This window comes from Poecile atricapillus, chromosome 27 (assembly GCF_030490865.1).
Source record: "Poecile atricapillus isolate bPoeAtr1 chromosome 27, bPoeAtr1.hap1, whole genome shotgun sequence".
Lineage (NCBI taxonomy): Eukaryota > Metazoa > Chordata > Aves > Passeriformes > Paridae > Poecile > Poecile atricapillus.
The window spans coordinates 1,707,317-1,727,865 of NC_081275.1; the positions used below are offsets into that span (position 1 = coordinate 1,707,317).

The window sequence follows — 20,549 nt, forward strand, 5'->3', positions numbered from 1 at the left end:
CGAGCTGCCCGGAGCCGGCCCCGCGCTCTGCCGCTCCTTCTTCTCCCTCGGCGATGCCGGAGCAGACGTCACCGGCTCCAAACCGTGTTCAGCGGCTGGCGCTGCCCGGAGCCCCCCCCGCCCGCCCCCGCGCTCCCGCTGGGGCCGCAGCGCTGCCCGGAGCCCCCCGCTCTGAGCCCCGTGGGGACCCCGCACCCCGAGGGGACCCCGCGCTCCGGCCCCTCGGGCCGGCCGTGATGCAAGAGCATCCTGATGGGAAGCCATGGCAACGGGAACGGGAATTTTCCTGCCCGGATCCCCCTCCCCGCGCGCCCGCGGCGGCCGGGGGGGAACGGGGAGCCCGCGGGGTCCCCGTATGGTCCCGGGATCCAACCCCGCGGTGCCCGGCCGTGGGGTGGGAATGGGGGGTGGCACCCACGGGGGGTGTCCCTGTGGGGCCGGGGGCGGTGGGTGGGGGGCAAGAGCAGGATCTGAAGCCCACCCCCCACGTGTGATGTCCCGCGCAGCAGAGCCGGGGTGCAGAGGGGAAACTGAGGCACGGGAGGGTGCTCACTTTCCTTGCTCCAGCTTTAAGCAACGATGACCTCCCCCAGCCCCAGCCCGCGGGGGAGCGTGGGGAGAGCCGGTCCCCGTCCGCTCCGCTCCGGTTGGGACGCGCTGCCCGCCAGAACCGGGCAAGAACCGAGCAGGGCTGGCGGCACGCAGCGCCGCCTGCCCGTGCCTCAGTTTCCCCCACCGCATGCCCCGGTCCCGGAGCGGGGGATGAGTCCGGTGGGTCACGGCTGGAGCTGAGTGCCCGGGAGCCCTCGGTGCCCTCCGGCCCCACCATCCGTGACCCCCCCGTCCCGCGGGTGCCGGGGTTCGGAACCGGTCCCGCCCGTGGGTACTGAGGGCTCGGAGCGGCTCCCGGTGCTCGGAGCAGGTTCCTCCGCCGGTACCGGAGCCACCCGTGGGTGCCGGTGCCGCCGGTGGGTGCTCGGAGCGGCTCCCGGTGCTCGGTGCGCGTCCCCGCGGTCCCTCCACGTGCGGCCGGGGGGGGTTCGGGGGCGCGGCGCCTACACCGGGGCGGGACCAAAACCACCGGGAGAGGCGGGACCGGCACCGGGGGGCGCGGCCAGCGGCGGAAGCGCGGGGGCGGGGCGGCGGCGGCGGCGGCGGTGGCTTTAGAGGGGGGGGACGCCGCGGCCGTGCGAGGGCGGCGGCGGCGGCCGCCGGTCCCGGTGCGGTGCCGGTCCCGGTCCCGGTCCCCGCGGGCCATGCGGCGGCCGTAGCCATGCAGCGCGACGGGGATGCGGCGGCGGCCGCCGCGGCCTCGTACCGGGTGCTCAGCCGGCTGCTGGGCTATGGCACCGGGCCGGAGGCGGGCGCGGCGGGCGGCGCCGGTGCCGGTGCCGGTGCGGCGGGGCCCGGCGGCGGCGGGGGGCGGCTGTCGGGGGCCGGGCCGGCGCTGCGCAGCCCGCGGCCGCAGCTGATGGTTTTCCGCAACGCGGCGGCCGAGGGCCGGCCCGGCGAGGACTGCGGCCCGGCAGCGGCAGCGGCGGCGGCGGCGGCGGCGGCGGCGGGCGGGGGGGTCCCGGGGGGCGGCGGGGCCGAGCTGTGCCCGCGGCACCGGTGCGCTCTGGAGCCCAAAGCGGCGGCGGGCTGGGGAGCGGCGGCGCAGAGCGGGCTGGAGCTGCAGCTGGCGGCGCTGGGGCTGCGCCCGCCGGGGCTGGCGGGGAAGGGGGCGGCGGGCGCGGGGGGCACCCCCTGCCCGTGCCTGGGGCCGCCCGCCGGGGAGGAAACCAGCGATGCGCTGCTGGTGCTCGAGGCGCTGGAGCCCGATGAAGGCGGCAGCGGCTCCGAGGACGAGCCGGGGTCCCCCGGGCGCGGGGCCGCCCGCGCCGGCGGCAGAGCGGCAGCCCCCGGGCCATCGCCGCCGCCCGCGGGCACCGGCACCGGCGGCAGGAAGGGCTCGCTCCGCATCCGCCTCAGCCGCCTCTTCCGCACCAAGAGCTGCAGCGGCGGCTCCGCCACCGGGGACGCCGCCAGCGCCGCCGCCTCGGCCGGGAGCCTGACGGATGTGAGCGGGGCCCGCGGCCGGGAGCAGGAGCCGGGCAGGTACGGGGACAGCGGGAGTGGCACCGGGAATGGCACCGGCGGTGGCAGCGGGGATGGCACCCGGGATGGCAGCGGGGATGGCAGCGGGGGTGGCACCGGCGGTGGCACCGGGGATGGCACTGGGGATGGCACCGGGGGTGGCACCGGGGATGGCACTGGGGATGGCACCGGGGATGGCACCCGGGATGGCACCGGGGGTGGCACCGGGATGGCACCGGGAGCAGGAGCCGGGGATGGCACCCGGGATGGCACTGGGGATGGTACCGGGAATGGCACCCGGGGTGGCACCGGGGATGGCACCCGGGATGGCACCCGGGGTGGCACTGGGGATGGCACCGGGGTGGCACTGGGGATGGCACCGGGGGTGGCACCGGAATGGCTCCGGGAGCGGCACCGGGGATGGCACCGGGGCTGGCACCCGGGATGGCACCGGGGATGGCACCGGGAGCGGCAGCGGGGATGGCACCGGGGATGGCACCGGGGATGGCACTGGGGATGGCACCGAGGATGGCAGCGGGGATGGCACCGGGACCATCCCGTGCGGCGATCAAACCTCTCGCTTTGACGAGGCCTCGTGGCTCACTCGGGGACGCTGGTGACCGGGAGCGGCTGGCGGAGCAGGGTCGCGCTGCTCCAGGCCTGCATCCCTGGCGGGGATGGCGGAAAAACCTCTGGGAGCAGCAGCGGGAGCGGGGCTTGGAGCATCAGTCCCGTCAGGAGCGGCTGGGGGGGCTCAGCCTGGGGAGGAGGAGGAGGAGGAGGAGGAGGCTCCGGGGGGATCTTTTTGCTCCACAAATTCTGCCAGGAAGGTGCGGCCAGGTGAGGGTCGGGCTCTGCTCCGGGGAACAAGGGATGCGGTGACTCAAGCTGTGCCCAGGGGAGGTTCAGGTTGGATTTTGGGGGAGATTTGTTGGTGGAGAATGCGCTCAGGCACCGGCACAGGCTGCCCATGGAATCGCCATCCCCGGAATTGTCCAGGAATGTGTGGATGTGGCACTTGGGGACGCGGTGGGGTTCTGTGGGAGCTTGGACTGGCTGATCTCAGGGGGTTTTTCCAGGTTCTGGGATTCCACGGCTGATGGTGGGGTGCTGCTGGGGCAGCACTGTCCCCTCTGGTGACACCCCTGTCCCCTCTGGTGACACCCCTGTCCCCTCTGGTGACACTGCTGTCCCCAGGGGACCAGCGTTCTGTCACCTCCCGTGCACTGAGGGGCGATTTCCCGAGGCTCTGGTGCTGTGGGTGCTCAGATCTCCCACAGGGATCAGTGCTCGGATGGGGGGGACAAACCCTGGGATCTCTTGGTGTCCCTCATGTCCCTGCTGTCCCTCATCCCTGTTCCATCACCTCCTGCTCTGTCGCTGCTTCCCAGGCTCCTGGAACCTCTTTTCCATGACATTCCCGGCTGCAGAGCTGAGCTTTCTCCGGGAGAAGTCCAGGAGAAGACCCAGGTCCATGCAGCAGGGAATAAAGGATGGATTTGGGGTCACAAATTTGGGGTTCCTTCACCCTCCACAGGGATTTCGGGCTGTGCTTCCTCCTCCTCCTCCTCCTCCTGATGGATGAGCAGGAAGTTTTTCTCCAGGCTGGAGCTGCTGACCTGGGGTCAGGCGTGACCTGCAGCCCCGGCGTGTGGGGACAGCGCCCTTCAGAGCCCGAGGAGGATGAAATTACCCCAAAATGAGCTCCTCTTTGAAGCAGGGGAGGGTGGGGACCGGCAGCTCCCAGCCCCGCAGCTGGGCGGGTGCTGAGGCCTCTCTGGAGCTCCTGAGGAGCCTCAGACAGCGGCTCCTTGGCCAAGACGACTCCAACAGCCCCAAACCAGGGCTGGAACGACAGAAAACTTTGGGATTGGGAATATTCCAGCGGTGCTGGGAGCAGGGAAACACCTGGGAATCGCTGCCTGCTCTTCTCTGCTCTGGTGGTCACTTTGATGGTCACTTTGATGGTCACTTTGATGATCACTTTGGTGGTCACTTTGGTGGTCACTTTGGTGGTCACTTTGATGATCACTTTGATGATCACTTTGGTGGTCACTTTGATGATCACTTTGGTGGTCACTTTGGTGGTCACTTTGATGATCACTTTGGTGGTCACTTTGGTGGTCACTTTGATGATCACTTTGGTGGTCACTTTGGTGGTCACTTTGATGATCACTTTGGTGGTCACTTTGATGATCACTTTGATGGTCACTTTGATGGTCACTTTGGTGGTCACTTTGGTGGTCACTTTGGTGGTCACTTTGATGGTCACTTTGGTGGTCAGTTCTTGTGCAGTTCCTTGCTCTAATTAGGCTGTTTTTAATGAAGGTTACCTCAAGGTGCCCCATGCAGCAGCTCCTGTGGGTCAGACAGAACTTTGCTGCCTCTGGTTCTGGGAATCCCATCCTGGCATTGAGGGATGGATCATTAATGGTCCTTCTTCCTCGTGTCCTGGTGGGATGATGATGATGATGATGGTGATGATGATGGTGATGAACCAGAACTTTTCCTTGGTTCTGCTGGGAGCTGGAAGTCGTTGCCTCCTGACCTGTGGCCCCCATGGGTATGGGATGGACCTGGTGGTCCCCATGAGTCCGAGGGTCTGGTGGTCACCATGGGTCTGGTGGTCTTCGTGAGTCCAAGGGTCTGGTGGTCACCATGGGTCTGGTGGTCTTCGTGAGTCCAAGGGTCTGGTGGTCACTATGGGTCTGGTGGTCCCCATGAGTCCGAGGGTCTGGTGGTCACCATGGGTCTGGTGGTCTTCGTGAGTCCAAGGGTCTGATGGTCTCCAAGGGTCTGGTGGTCCCCATGAATCCATGGAGCTGGTGGTCCTCATGAGTCCATGAGTCTGGTGGTCACCATGGAGCTGGTGGTCCCCATGAATCCATGGATCTGGTGGTCCTCATGAGTCCAGGAGTCTGGTGGTCACCAAGGATCTTGTGGTCTTCATGAGTCCAAGAATCTTGTGGTCCCCAGGAGTCTGGTGGTCACCGTGGATCTGTTGGTCACCATGAGTCCAAGGGTCTGGTGGTCACTATGGATCTGGTGGTCTTCATGAGTCCAAGGGTCTGGTGGTTCCCATGAATCCATGAATCTTGTGGTCTTCATGAGTCCAAGGACCTGGTAGTCACCAAGGATCTGGTGGTCTCCATGGATCTGGTGGTCCCCATGAATCCATGGAGCTGGTGGTCACCAAGGATCTTGTGGTCTTCATGAGTCCAAGGGTCTGGTGGTCACCATGGATCTTGTGGTTCCCATGAATCCATGGAGCTGGTGGTCACCAAGGATCTTGTGGTCTTCATGAGTCCAAGAATCTTGTGGTCCCCAGGAGTCTGTTGGTCACCATGGATCTGTTGGTCACCATGAGTCCAAGGGTCTGGTGGTCACCATGGGTCTGGTGGTCCCCATGAGTCCAAGGGTCTGATGGTCTCCAAGGGTCTGGTGGTCCCCATGAATCCATGGATCTTGTGGTCTTCATGAGTCCAAGGGTCTGGTGGTCACCAAGGATCTGGTGGTCTCCATGGATCTGGTGGTCCCCATGAATCCATGGATCTGGTGGTCCTCATGAGTCCAGGAGTCTGGTGGTCACCATGGATCTTGTGGTCTTCATGAGTCCAAGGGTCTGGTGGTCACCATGGAGCTGGTGGTTCCCATGAATCCATGGAGCTGGTGGTCACCAAGGATCTTGTGGTCTTCATGAGTCCAAGAATCTTGTGGTCCCCAGGAGTCTGGTGGTCACCATGGATCTGTTGGTCACCATGAGTCCAAGGGTCTGGTGGTCACTATGGGTCTGGTGGTCTTCATGAGTCCAAGGGTCTGATGGTCTCCAAGGGTCTGGTGGTCCCCATGAATCCATGGATCTTGTGGTCTTCATGAGTCCAAGGGTCTGATGGTCTCCAGGGGTCTGGTGGTCCCCATGAATCCATGGATCTGGTGGTCCTCATGAGTCCAGGAGTCTGGTGGTCACCATGGATCTTGTGTTCTTCATGAGTCCAAGGATCTGGTGGTCTCCATGGATCTGGTGGTCACCACAAATCCAACTTTTTTTTCCTAAAACCGCTCCTTTTTGGGAGAAATTTGTGCTTCAGAGGAGGTTCTGGGGCAGAGGACGAGGTTGGGCACAGGAGGGGACCCAAATTTGTCATTATTTCTTGCTGGTGTCCATTTTTGAGGTGTTCCTGTGTCATCTCAGAGCCCAAACCTGCATGAGATGCACCAGGTCACACCTCAAGGCCGCTCCGCTCCTGGGATCCCTCAGGGGAGGATGGAAAAGTTTTTTTGGTGGATTTTGGGATCCCTGCCCTAATTAGGAGATGGAAAAACGCGTGGATGATGGAGGTCCTGGGAAGGATGGAGAAGGTTCTTGTGGTCTGGAAAAGGTTCTCGTGGCTGGAGAAGGTTCTTGGGGCTTGAGAAGGCTCTCCCAGTTGGAGAAGGTTCTCGTGGTTGAAGAAGGTTCTCCTGGTAGGAGAAAGTTCTCCTGTCTTGAAGGTTCTTGTTGTGGGAGAAGGTTCTCATGGCAGGAGAAGGTTCTTGGGGCTTGAGAAGGTTCTCGTGGCAGGAGAAGGCTCTCCTGGTGGGAGAAAGTTCTCTGGTTGGACAAGGTTCTCCTGTCTTGAAGGTTCTCCTGGTGGGAGAAGGTTCTCATGGTTGGAGAAGGTTCTTCCAGTAGGAGAAGGTCCTCATGACTGGAAAAGGTTCTCCTGTCTGGAGAAGGTTCTCATGACGGGAAGATGTTCTGGTTGGAGAAATTTCTCCTGTCTTGAAGGTTCTCCTGGTTGGAGAAGGTTCTCGTGACTGGAAGAGGTTCTCCTGGTTGGAGAAGGATCTCCTGTCTTGAAGGATCTCCTGGTTGGAGAAGGTTCTCATGGCTTGAGAAGGTTCTCCTGTGTGGAGAAGGTTCTCGTAGTGGGAGAAGGTTCTCATGGCTTGAGAAGGTTCTCATGGCTTGAGGAGGTTCTCCTGGTGGGAGAAGGATCTCCTGTCTTGAAGGATCTCCTGGTGGGAGAAGGTTCTCATGGCTTGAGAAGGTTCTCCTGTGTGGAGAAGGTTCTCCCAGTTCGAGAAGGTTCTCCTGTGTGGAGAAGAGAAGGTTCTCCCAGTTGGAGAAGGTTCTCCCAGTTGGAGAAGGTTCTCCTGTTGTTTCTCCCAGTTGGAGAAGGTTCTCCCAGTTGGAGAAGGTTCTCCTGTTGTTTCTCCTGGTGGGATTGGGTCTCCTCACCCCTCCTGACGCTGTTCCCTCCATTCCCCGCAGGAAACACAGACTGACCAGAACACAAAGTGCCTTTTCCCCGGTTGTGTTCAGCCCCCTCTTCACAGGTGAGGATCTGGGGGGGACTGCTGGGACTGTGGGGTTTGTTGAGCTGTGGATTAGAAATAAATATAATATAATATAATATAATATAATATAATATAATATAATATAATATAATATAATATAATATAATATAATATAATATAATATAATATAATATAATATAATATAATATAATATAATGTAATGTAATGTAATATAATGTAATGTAATGTAATATAATGTAATATAATATAATATAATATAATATAATATAACATAATATAATATAATGTAATATAATGTAATATAATGTTATATAATATAATATAATATAATATAGTATAGTATAGTATAGTATAATATAATATAGTATAGTATAATATAATATAATATAATAGTAATATAATATAATATAAATATAATACTCATATAATATAATATAAATATAATACTAATATAATATATATTATATAAATATTATATATTTATAATATATTTGTATTTATATATTTATATTTATATCTAGAGATAATATAAAATAGATATAAAATAGAAATCAATAAAAATCTATACTTATATTATACTTATATATTTGGATTTTTATATATAATATAATATAATATAATATAATATAATATAATATAATATAATATAATATAATATAATATAATATAATATAATATAATATAAATATAATATAATACTAATATAATATATATTATATAAATATAATATATATATAACATATTTATATTTATATATTTATATTTATATCTAGATATAATATAAAATAGATATAAAATAGAAATCAATAAAAATCTATACTTATATATTTGGATTTTAATATATAATATAATATAATATAATATAATATAATATAATATAATATAATATAATATAATATAATATAATATAATATAATATAATATAATATAAATATACTATAATACAATATAAATATAATATAAATAATATATATTTATATTTATACATTTATATCTAAAGATAATATAAAATATAAATCAATAAAAATCTATACTTACATATTTGTATTTTTATATATATTATATAATATTATATATAATATATAAAATATATATTTATATTATTTGCATATTATGTTTCTATATAATATAAAAATGTAAATAGGTAAAAAATAAAATACACATATTATTATTTTCATGTATAATTTATTAAGTTGAAAATCCCCCTTTTTTAAGGGGATTTTTTGGTGGCTTTTGGACTGGGATCACATCCACAAATGGATCAGCTCTGCTGGATGTGGGAATTCCATGCTGGAAAAAATCCCTCACATCCACAAAGGGATCAGCTCTGCTGGATGTGGGAATTCCATGCTGGAAAATGGGAATTCCATGCTGGAAAAAATCCCTCACATCCACAAAGGGATCAGCTCTGCTGGAAAATGGGAATTCCATGCTGGAAAAAATCCCTCATCCCATCCATGCTCCATCCTTGGGGCAAATTCCCTCACCCTGAGCTTTGGGCAGGGATCGAGGCCTCTCCAAAGATGGAAAAATTGGATTTGGAAGCATCAAAAGCTCCCAATCCCTGCGGAATTCCTGCTTTTTTCCTCACTCTGGGGATGGGGAGTGGCTGATCCCGGCTCCTCCGGGGTTTTTCCATCTCCGGTTCCAGGTGAGACGGTGTCACTGGTGGATGTGGACATTTCCCAGCGAGGACTCAGCTCCCCTCACCCGCCCACGCCGCCGCCGCCGCCGCGCCGCAGCCTCAGCCTGCTCGGTACTGCCTGGGAATGGCCTTGGGAAACTGGGAATGGCCTTGGGAAACTGGGAATGGCCTTGGGAAACTGGGAATGTCCTTGGAATGCTGGGAATTGTCCTTGGGAAACTGGGGATTGTCCTTGGGAAACTGGGATTGTCCTTGGGAAACTGGGAATGGCCTTGGGAAACTGGGAATGGCCTTGGGAAACTGGGAATGTCCTTGGGAAATTGGGAATGGCCTTGGGAAACTGGGAATGGCCTTGGGAAACTGGGAATGGCCTTGGGAAACTGGGAATGGCCTTGGGAAACTGGGAATGGCCTTGGAACCCCGGGAATTGTCCTTGGACCCCTGGAGAATGTCCTTGGAACCTGGGAATTGTCCTTGGGAAACTGGGATTGTCCTTGGGAAACTGGGAATTGTCCTTGGGAAACTGGGAATGGCCTTGGGAAACTGGGAATTGTCCTTGGGAAACTGGGAATGTCCTTGGGAAACTGGGAATGGCCTTGGGAAACTGGGAATGGCCTTGGAATGCTGGGGATTGTCCTTGGGAAACTGGGAGTGGCCTTGGGAAACTGGGAATTGTCCTTGGAACCCTGGGAATTGTCCTTGGAATGCTGGGGATTGTCCTTGGGAAACTGGGAATGTCCTTGGGAAACTGGGAATGGCCTTGGGAAACTGGGAATTGTCCTTGGAATGCTGGGAATTGTCCTTGGGAAACTGGGAATGTCCTTGGGAAACTGGGAATGGCCTTGGGAAACTGGGAATTGTCCTTGGAACCCTGGGGATTGTCCTTGGAATGCTGGGGATTGTCCTTGGGAAACTGGGATTGTCCTTGGGAAACTGGGAATTGTCCTTGGGAAACTGGGAATGGCCTTGGAATGCTGGGGATTGTCCTTGGGAAACTGGGAATGTCCTTGGGAAATTGGGAATGTCCTTGGGAAACTGGGAATGTCCTTGGGAAACTGGGAATTGTCCTTGGGAAACTGGGGATTGTCCTTGGGAAACTGGGAATGGCCTTGGAACCTGGGAATGTCCTTGGGAAACTGGGGATTGTCCTTGGGAAACTGGGAATGTCCTTGGGAAACTGGGAATGTCCTTGGAATGCTGGGGAATGTCTTTGGGAAACTGGGAATGTCCTTGGGAAACTGGGAATTGTCCTTGGGAAACTGGGATTGTCCTTGGGAAACTGGGATTGTCCTTGGGAAACTGGGAATTGTCCTTGGGAAACTGGGAATTGTCCTTGGAATGCTGGGGATTGTCCTTGGGAAACTGGGATTGTCCTTGGGAAACTGGGAATTGTCCTTGGGAAACTGGGAATTGTCCTTGGAATGCTGGGGAATGTCCTTGGGAAACTGGGAATGTCCTTGGGAAACTGGGAATGGCCTTGGGAAACTGGGAATGTCCTTGGGAAACTGGGATTGTCCTTGGGAAACTGGGAATTGTCCTTGGGAAACTGGGAATGTCCTTGGGAAACTGGGAATTGTCCTTGGGAAACTGGGGTTGTCCTTGGAACCCTGGGAATGTCCTTGGGAAACTGGGAATGTCCTTGGAATGCTGGGGATTGTCCTTGGGAAACTGGGAATTGTCCTTGGGAAACTGGGAATGTCCTTGGGAAACTGGGAATGGCCTTGGGAAACTGGGAATGTCCTTGGGAAACTGGGAATTGTCCTTGGGAAACTGGGAATGTCCTTGGGAAACTGGGAATTGTCCTTGGGAAACTGGGGTTGTCCTTGGAACCCTGGGAATGTCCTTGGGAAACTGGGAATGTCCTTGGAATGCTGGGGATTGTCCTTGGGAAACTGGGAATTGTCCTTGGGAAACTGGGAATGGCCTTGGGAAACTGGGAATGTCCTTGGGAAACTGGGATTGTCCTTGGGAAACTGGGAATGTCCTTGGAATGCTGGGAATTGTCCTTGGGAAACTGAGAATGGCCTTGGGAAACTGGGAATGGCCTTGGGAAACTGGGAATTGTCCTTGGGAAACTGGGAATTGTCCTTGGGAAACTGGGAATGGCCTTGGAACCTGGGAATGTCCTTGGGAAACTGGGATTGTCCTTGGGAAACTGGGAATGGCCTTGGGAAACTGGGAATGGCCTTGGGAAACTGGGATTGTCCTTGGGAAACTGGGAATTGTCCTTGGGAACCTGGGAATGTCCTTGGGAAACTGGGAATGTCCTTGGGAAACTGGGAATTGTCCTTGGAAACCTTGGGAATTTTCCCTCTGCTTTTTCCACATTCCTGTTGATTTTGGGGTCTTTCCCTCTGCTTTTTTCCCATCCTTGCTGCTTTTGGGGGAACTTTCCTCCTGTTTTTGGGGCCTTTTTCCCTGGTTTTGTCCCATTCCTCCTGTTTTTGGGGCCTTTTCCCTGGTTTTGTCCCATTCCTGATGCTTTTGGGAATTTCCCGGTTTTTGTCCCATTCCTGCTCCTTTGGAGCCTTTTCCATCTCCCACCTCAGCCGGATCCTTTCCCTGTTCCCGGAAAATCGAGGCTGCTCCAGCCTGGGCCGCTCCCCTGAGCAGGAACAGGATAAAACCAGGATCACATCCCATCTCCCAAATCCTGAAATCCCCGAAATTCCCTCTCCAGAGCCGGAAAAACCATCCCCCTCCTCCAGCAACACCCAAAGGGGCGTGGGAATCCCCACATCCTCCCCATTCCCGCTTTCCCGGGCTGTTTTCCCTGTTTTCCAGGCTCTTTTTTCCCTCTTTTCTGACTCTCTGCTCTCTCCTAGATGATATCAGTGGGACGCTGCCTCCGGCTGTGCTTGTGGGTCCGATGGGCTCTTCCCTGCAATCCTTCCCTCTGCCTCCTCCTCCTCCGCCCCACGCCCCAGGTCAGCTTTTCCAGCTCTGCCTTTTCCCTCCTGGAATCCTCCTGGAATCCTCCTGGAATCTCCAATTTTTAAATTTTATTTTTATTTTTTTTTTAATTTTAATTTTAATTTTTATTTTTATTTTATTTTTTATTTTTATTTTTATTTTTTTATTTTTATTTTATTTTTTATTTTTATTTTTATTTTTATTTTTATTTTTATTTTTATTTTATTTTTATTTTTATTTTTATTTTTATTTTTATTTTTAATTTTAATTTTATTTTTATTTTTTTTATTTTTTTATTTTTTATTTTATTTTTATTTATTTTTATTTTTATTTTTATTTTTATTTTTATTTTTATTTTATTTTTATTTTTATTTTTATTTTTATTTTTATTTTTATTTTATTTTTATTTTTATTTTTATTTTTATTTTTATTTTATTTTTATTTTTATTTTTTATTTTTATTTTTATTTTTATTTTTATTTTTATTTTATTTTTATTTTTATTTTTTATTTTTTATTTTTATTTTTATTTTTATTTTTATTTTTTGGGGGGATGGGGTGTGTGGTTTTGTTTTCTCCCTGCTCTGCTCCGAGCTTTTCCTGTGCTCCTGGAGGTCCCGGCTCCGCTTTCCCTCGGGAGTTTTGCTGAGGGAAATTGGAATTTTTTCCTCAGTTTTTTCCCGGTTCCTTTGGGGTTTATCCCATCCTGACAACGAGGGCAGGGAAGAGCAGAATTCCAGGCACATTCCATCCTTCCCAAGAACTTTCCTGTGCGTTCCCCTTCTGCTTTGCGCTCCTCCAGCTCCACAGAGCTTTGCCTGTCCTGTTTTCCTGGAATTTCTGTCCTTTTTCCCGGGATTCCTGTCCCTTTTCCCGGGATTCCTGTCCCCTTTCCCGGGATTTCTGTCCCGTTTTCCCGGGATTCCTGTCCCGTTTTCCCGGGATTTCTGTCCCTTTTCCCGGGATTTCTGTCCCTTTTCCCGGGATTTCTGTCCCTTTTCCTGGGATTTCTGTCCCTTTTCCCGGGATTCCTGTCCCTTTTCCCGAGATTCCTGTCCCTTTTCCCAGGATTCCTGTCCCTTTTCCCAGGATTCCTGTCCCGTTTTCCCGGGATTCCTGTCCCTTTTCCCAGGATTCCTGTCCCGTTTTCCTGGGATTCCTGTCCCCTTTCCTGGGATTCCTGTCCCTTTTCCCGGGATTCCTGTCCCTTTTCTGGGATTTCTGTCCCTTTTCCCAGGATTTCTGTCCCTTTTCCCGGGATTTCTGTCCCTTTTCCCAGGATTTCTGTCCCTTTTCCCAGGATTCCTGTCCCTTTTCCCGGGATTCCTGTCCCTTTTCCCGGGATTCCCGGGATTCCCTCCAGCAGGGAGGAGGAGTTGGGGGTGCTGGAGCTGGGTGTCACTTCCCGAAGTGTCCCCTGGCAGGAATTGTCCCCCCATGGGTCACCCCATGTCCCCCTCCTTCCTGAGGGGCTGGCCTGGGGGTGGCAGTGGCTCTGGGTGACAGTGACAGTGACCTTGGGCTGTGACAGTGACAGTGACAGTGGCTCTGGGTGACAGTGACAGTGACCCTGGGCTGTGACAGTGACAGTGACCCCGGGCTGTGAGTGACAGTGACAGTGACCCTGGGCTGTGACAGTGACAGTGACCCCGGGCTGTGAGTGACAGTGACAGTGACCCTGTCTCTCTCTGGGTGACAGTGACGATGTCCTCGGCTGTCCCTGTCCCTGATGGTGTCCCCATATCTGTCTGGGTGGCAGTGATGGTGTCCCCAGCTGTCTCTCTGGGTGACCGCGACGGTGTCCCCGTGTGTCCCTGACGGTGTCCCTGTGTGTCTCTGGGTGACAGTGACGGTGTCCCCATGTGTCCCTGACAGTGTCCCCATGTCTGTCTGGGTGACAGTGACGGTGTCCTTGACAGTGTCCCCATGTGTCCCCGTGTGTCCCTGACGGTGTCCCCGTGTCACTCTGGGTGACAATGACAGTGTCCCCATGTCTGTCTGGGTGTCTCTGATGGTGTCCCCGTGTGTCCCTGTCCCTGACGGTGTGCCTGTGTCACTCTGGGTGACAGTGACTGTGTCCCTGTGTCTGTCTGGGTGACAGTGGCAGTGTCCCCGTGTGTCCCTGTCCCTGACGCTGTCCCCGTGTGTCCCTGTCCCTGACGCTGTCCCCCTGTGTCCCTGTCCCTGACGGTGTCCCCGTGTGTCCCTGACAGTGTCCCCGTGTGTCCCTGGGTGACAGTGACGGTGTCCCTGTGTGTCTCTGGGTGACAGGGTGACAGTGACAGTGTCCCCGTGTGTCCCTGACGGTGTCCCCCTGTGTCCCTGATGGTGTCCCCGTGTGTCTCTGGGTGACAGTGACAGTGTCCCCCTGTGTCCCTGTCCCTGACGCTGTCCCCCTGTGTCCCTGTCCCTGACGGTGTCCCCGTGTGTCCCTGACAGTGTCCCCGTGTGTCTCTGGGTGACAGTGACGGTGTTCCCGTGTGTCCCTGACGCTGTCCCCGTGTGTCCCTGTCCCTGACGGTGTCCCCGTGTGTCCCCACAGACGCCTTTCCCCGGATCGTGCCCCTGCGGCCCCCGGAGGCCCCGGGCCAGCCGCCCCCTCCCCACCTGCAGTGTCCCCTGGCCCGGCCCGACCCCAGCAGCTTCGCCGCCAGCCTCCGGGAGCTGGAGAAGGTACCGGCACCCGGGGGGGAAAATCCGGGAATCCGGGGTTGGGATTTGGGAATACGGCCCCTCAGGGCTTGGGATTCGGGAATCTGGTCCCTCCAGGATTGGGATTTGGGAATCTGGTCCCTCCACGATTGGGATTTGGGAATCTGGTCCCTCCAGGATTGGGATTTGGGAATCTGGTCCCTCCAGGATTGGGATTCGGGAATACGGCCCCTCCAGGATTGGGATTCAGGAATACGGCCCCTCCAGGACTGGGATTTGGGAATCTGGTCCCTCCAGGACTGGGATTTGGGAATCTGGCACCTCAGGATTTGGGAGTCTGGCCCCTCAGGGCTTTGGATTTGGGAATCTGGCCCCTCCAGGATTTGGGATTTGGGAATTCAGACCCTCAGGGTTTGGGATTTGGGAATTCAGACCCTCAGCCTTGGGATTTGGGAATCTGGTCCCTCAGGATTTGGGAATCTGGCCCCTCCAGGATTTGGGATTTGGGAATCTGGCTCCTCAGGGTTTGGGATTTGGGAATTCAGACCCTCAGGGCTTGGGATTTGGGAATCTGGTCCCTCAGGATTTGGGAATCTGGCCCCTCCAGGATTTGGGATTTGGGAATCCAGACCCTCAGGATTTGGGAATCTGGCCCCTCCAGGATTTGGGATTTGGGAATCCAGACCCTCAGGATTTGGGAATCTGGCCCCTCCAGGATTTGGGATTTGGGAATCTGGCACCTCAGGGTTTGGGATTTGGGAATTCAGACCCTCAGGGCTTGGGATTTGGGAATCTGGTCCCTCAGGATTTGGGAATCTGGCCCCTCCAGGATTGGGATTTGGGAATCCGGCCCTTCTGGGATTCCCCACGGGAATTCCCAAGGGAATTTCTGTTCCCAAGGGAATCGCCAAGGGAATCGCCCATTCCCATGGGAATTCCCGAGGGAATCGTTGTTCCCTCGGGAATCACCCATTCCCAAGGGAATTCCCTGGGGATCCGCCGTTCCCAGCTGCCTCTCCCCGTTCCCAGTGCGGCTGGTACTGGGGCCCCATGAACTGGGAGGACGCGGAGATGAAGCTGAAGGGAAAACCCGACGGATCCTTCCTGGTGCGCGACAGCTCCGACCCGCGCTACATCCTGAGCCTGAGCTTCCGCTCGCAGGGCATCACCCACCACACCCGCATGGAGCACTACCGAGGTGAGGAACCCGGGATGGGCATTCCCGGAGCTGGGATGGCATTCCTGGATCCAGGGTGAGGAACCCGGGATGGCATTCCCGGAGTGGGGATGGCATTCCCGGAGCTGGGATGGCATTCCCGGAGCGGGGATGGCATTCCTGGAGCTGGGATGGCATTCCCGGAGCTGGGATGGCATTCCCGGAGCTGGGATGGCATTCCTGGATCTGGGATGGCATTCCCGGAGCTGGGATGGCATTCCTGGATCTGGGATGGCATTCCTGGATCCAGGGTGAGGAAACCGGGATGGCATTCCAAGATCTGGGATGGCATTCCTGGATCCGAGGTGAGGGAGTTCGGGATGGCATTCCCGGAGCCGGGATGGCATTCCCGGAACCGGGAGGAGGGAATCTGGGATGGCATTCCTGGATCCGAGGTGAGGGAATCCAGGATGGCATTCCCGGATCCAGGATGGCATTCCTGGATCTGAGAGGAGGGAATCCGGGATGGCATTCCTGGATCTGGGATGGCATTCCCGGATCCAAGGTGAGGGAACCCAGGATGGCATTCCCGGATCTGGGATGGCATTCCCGGATCTGGGATGGCATTCCCGGATCCAGGAGGAGGGAACCCAGGATGGCATTCCCAGATCTGGGATGGCATTCCCGGATCCAGGAGGAGGGAACCCAGGATGGCATTCCCGGATCTGGGATGGCATTCCTGGATCTGGGATGGCATTCCCAAAAATCCCTGGGATAACGGGAATGCTGTCCCTGGCAGGGACCTTCAGCCTGTGGTGCCACCCCAAGTTCGAGGATCGCTGCCAGTCCGTGGTGGAGTTCATCAAGCGGGCGATCATGCATTCCAAGAACGGCAAATTCCTCTACTTCCTGCGCTCCCGCGTGCCAGGTGAGCCTGGGAATGGCATTTTCCAGGATCCCAGGTGAACCTGGGAATGGGAATGGGATTTTCCAGGATCCCAGGTGAACCTGGGAATGGGAATGGGATTTTCCGGGGTTCCAGGTGAACCTGGGAATGGGAATGGGATTTTCCAGGATCCCAGGTGAACCTAGGAATGGGAATGGGATTTTCCAGGTTTCCAAGTGAACCTGGGAATGGGAATGGGATTTTCCAGCGTTCCACATGAGCCTTGGAATGGGATTTTTCAAGGTCCCAGGGAATGGGATTTCCCAGGGTTCCAGGTGAGCCTGGATAGCAATTCCCAGGGTTTTAGGGAATGGGATTTTCCTGTGATCCAGGTGAACCTGGATGGGATTTTCCAGGATTCCAGGTAAGCCTGGGCATGGTTCATTTTTTTCTGGGATCAGCTGCTGCTCTACCCCAAGATTCCGAGTTTTCTGGGCTGTCCCTGCAAGCCTGGGGGGAATTTCCCATCCCAGAGCTCGTTTCCCTGTGTGTGCCCCTGGAAAAACGGGAAAATAATTCCAAAAATTCCTTGGACTCGGCCAGGTTGGAGCCATCCGGGACTGGAAATCGCGGGGTGGGACCGGCTGAGCTTTGCAGCCCCTCCCAACCCATTCCACAATTCCATGGAATTCCATCCCACAATCAAGAATTCCATCGTTCCTGATGGATCCCAGCCTTAAAGATCTCCTCATTCCCTTTCCCTTCGGAATCGGCGGCGCTTCCTTTCCGACGCAACCCTTCCCTCCAACGTTTCCCCCTTTTTTTCCAGCCTAATCCTGATCTCCAAAATCTCCTTTTTTCCCCCCAAAATTCCAAGGTCTCCCTCCGACGCCCGTCCAGCTCCTGTATCCCGTCTCCAGGTTCAGCAACGTCAAATCCCTGCAGCACCTTTGCCGCTTCCGCATCCGGCAGCTGGTCCGGATCGACCACATTCCCGAGCTCCCGCTGCCCAAGTGAGTCCCGCTGTTCCCTCGTGGATGAATCCATGGAATTCCCTCCATGGGAATCTGGGAGCGCAGATCCGGGAGGGAATGATTGGCTTTCCCGGCTTTGGGGATAGCGGGATTGGCGTTCCGTGGGGTTTTGGGATGCGGTGGGAATTCTGAGGGGTTTGGGAATGAGGAGTTCCCTGCTGTGCTGGAGCTTTGGGAAGCAGCTCCGAAATTCCCGTGGAGGTGCTGGAAGGGTTGGGAATGTCGGAGGGGCCGTGGCTCAGGGATCCAGCTCTTCCCGATGTTTTTCCATGGAAGAAGCTCTGGTTGTATTTTGGGAATTTCAATGGGGATGTGGCTCAGGGATCCAGCTCTTCCCGGTGTTTTTCCATGGAAGAAGCTCTGGTTATATTTTGGGAATTTCAATGGAGCTGTGGCTCAGGGATCCAGCTCTTCCCGGTGTTTTTCCATGGAAGAAGCTCTGGTTGTATTTTGGGAATTTCGGTGGGGATGTGGCTCAGGGATCCATCTCTTCCCGATGATTTTCCATGGAAGAAGCTCTGGTTGTGTTTTGGAAATGTCGGAAGGGTGTTGGCTCCAGCTCTTCCCAGTGTTTTTCCATGGAAGAAGCTCTGGTTGTGCTCTGGGAATGTTGGCTCAGGGATCCGTCTCTTCCCAATGTTTTTCCATGGAAGAGGCTCTGGTTGTGTTTTGGGAATGTTGGCTCAGGGATCCATCTCTTCCCAATGTTTTTCCATGGAAGAAGCTCTGGTTGTGTTTTGGGAATGTTGGCTCAGGGATCCAGCTCTTCCCGCTGTTTTTCCAGGCCCCTGATCTCCTACATCCGCAAGTTCTACTACTACGACCCGCAGGAGGAGCAGTACCTGTCCCTCAAGGAGGCCCAGCTCATCTCCCGACACAGGCAGGAGCCGGAATCCTCCACGTAGCGGAGCCGCCCCGGCACTGACGGTGCGGGAATGGCCGGGAATGGTGCGGGAATGGCTGGGAATGGTTGGGAATGGTTTTGGAATGGTTAGGAATGGGAAGGAATGGGTAGGAATGGTTGAGAATGTGTGGGAATAATACAGGAATGGTGTGGGATGGTGTGGGAATGGCCGGGAATGGGCGGGAATGGCCGGGAATGGTCAGGAATGGTCGGGAATGGTCGGGAATGATGTGGGAATGATGTGGGAATTATGTGGGAATGGTGTGGGAATGGTTGGGAATGGGCAGGAATGGTGTGGAAATGGTTTGGAATGGTGTGGGAATGGTTTGGAATGGTGTGGGAATGGTTGGGAATGGGCAGGAATGGTGTGGGAATGGTTTGGAATGGTGTGGGAATGGTTTGGAATGGTGTGGGAATGGTTGGGAATGGGCAGGAATGGTGTGGGAATGGTGTGGGATGGTCAGGAATGGTCTGGAGTGGTGTGGGAATGCTCAGGGATGGTCAGGAATTTTCTGGGAATGATCAGGGATGGTCTGGGAATGGTCCAGGATGGTCTGGGAATGGTCCAGGATGGTTTGGGAATGGTCCAGGATGGTTTGGGAATGGTCAGGAATGGTCTGGAGTGGTCTGGGATGGTTTGGGGATGGTTGGGAATGGTCCAGGATGGTCTGGGAATGGATCGGGAATGGTCTGGGAATGGTCTGGAGTGGCCTGGGATGGTCAGGAATGATCTGGGAATGGTTTGGAATGCTCAGAAATGAGGGAATGGTGCCTCATCCCAGGATCAATCCCGTGTCCTGCTGTTCCCCCTGGAGGAGCCATGGCTGCTCACTCCGGGCTCTTCCATCGTTCCCAGCTTTTCTTTGGGAAAGGGAACAACAGGATTGCTTGGCCTTGTACCATTCCCGGTTTTCCTTGGGAGGGGGAACAGGATTTCCTGGTGTTCCACCATTCCCAGTTTTCCTTGGGAAGGAGATCAAGGCTTCCTGGTCTTTTTCCCTTGGGAATGGGAGTGGATTCCCGCCCTTTTACCATTCCCAAACTTTCCCTGGAGAGGAGAACAAGGTTTCGTGTTCTACCATTCCCAACTTTCCTTGGGAAAGGGAACAGGATTCCCTCCCTTTCACCATTCCCATCTTTCCTCAGGAGAACCCTCCTGCTCCTCCCTCATTCCCATTCCCATTCCCGCTCTCCTCCAGGCCCCAATCCCGTCTGATCCCGATTCCCGGTGTTTTTTCCTGGCAGGAATTTGGTTGTTGCCCTCCTGCCGTGCTGGGGAGGAGGCCGAGCTCCTGCTGCTGCTGCTCCTGCTCTTTTCCCTGGAGGAGAGGGCCCAGCATTCCCGGGAAACCCAGCATTCCCAGGAAACCCAGCAGAGCAGGATCCGGAGCCCCGGCTCCCGGGAAAAGGAATCCTGGGGGAACCGAGCCCGGCCCCGCGGGATCCTCGCGGAACAAAGAATGTCACGGCACTATTCCCGACTTTTCCTGGAAGTTTTACGTTTGGATGTCTCTGGATTTTTGGGATTTTTTTTTTTTGATTTTTGATTTTTCCCTGATTTTCAGCATGAGGAAAAAAACTGATCCCGCTGGATTTTCTGATCCCGCTGGATTTTCTGATCCCGCCTTGGGATTTTCAAGGTTGGGGGAGAGGGAGGAAGAAGAAAAAGGGGGAATTCTCTGGGAAGATCCATCTGCTCCGAGGCGTCGTGGCAAGGCTTTGATCCTCACTGGAGAGCTGCAAACGGAGCCAGAGGGATGGAATAACCCTCGGGAATAATCCCTGGGAATAACCCTCGGGAATAATCCCTGGGAATAACCCTTGGGAATAAACCCCTGGGAATAACCCCTGGGAATAACCCTTGGGAATAACCCACGGGAATAACCCATGGGAATAACCCTCGGGATAATCCCTGGGAATAACCCCTGGGAATAATCCCTGGGAATAACCCATAGGAATAACACTCAGGAATAATCTCCTGGGA

The 20,549-nt window shown here is 54.2% G+C and overlaps 1 protein-coding gene across 1 annotated transcript; it reads left to right on the forward strand.

The window, feature by feature from the left end:
- Nucleotides 1–1,138: 1,138 nt before the first annotated feature.
- On the forward strand, nt 1,139–20,525 carry SOCS7 (suppressor of cytokine signaling 7). Its single transcript, XM_058858132.1, has 10 exons — nt 1,139–2,097; nt 7,331–7,395; nt 9,029–9,133; nt 11,848–11,949; nt 14,476–14,606; nt 15,615–15,783; nt 16,541–16,669; nt 17,505–17,640; nt 18,446–18,588; nt 19,811–20,525. The coding sequence occupies exons 1-9, from the start codon at nt 1,274–1,276 to the stop codon at nt 18,564–18,566; spliced, it is 1,782 nt and encodes a 593-aa protein (XP_058714115.1). The 5' UTR covers nt 1,139–1,273; the 3' UTR covers nt 18,567–18,588; nt 19,811–20,525.
- Nucleotides 20,526–20,549: the final 24 nt, after the last annotated feature.

Bases quoted from the DNA above. Each gene is read 5' to 3' on its own strand.
- SOCS7 (XM_058858132.1), top strand. From the start codon at position 1,274: ATGCAGCGCGACGGGGATGCGGCGGCGGCCGCCGCGGCCTCGTACCGG. The intron at 9,134-11,847 runs GTACTGCCTGGG...GCTCTCTCCTAG, and splicing joins CCGCAGCCTCAGCCTGCTCG to ATGATATCAGTGGGACGCTG. The intron at 14,607-15,614 runs GTACCGGCACCC...CCCCGTTCCCAG, and splicing joins GCCTCCGGGAGCTGGAGAAG to TGCGGCTGGTACTGGGGCCC.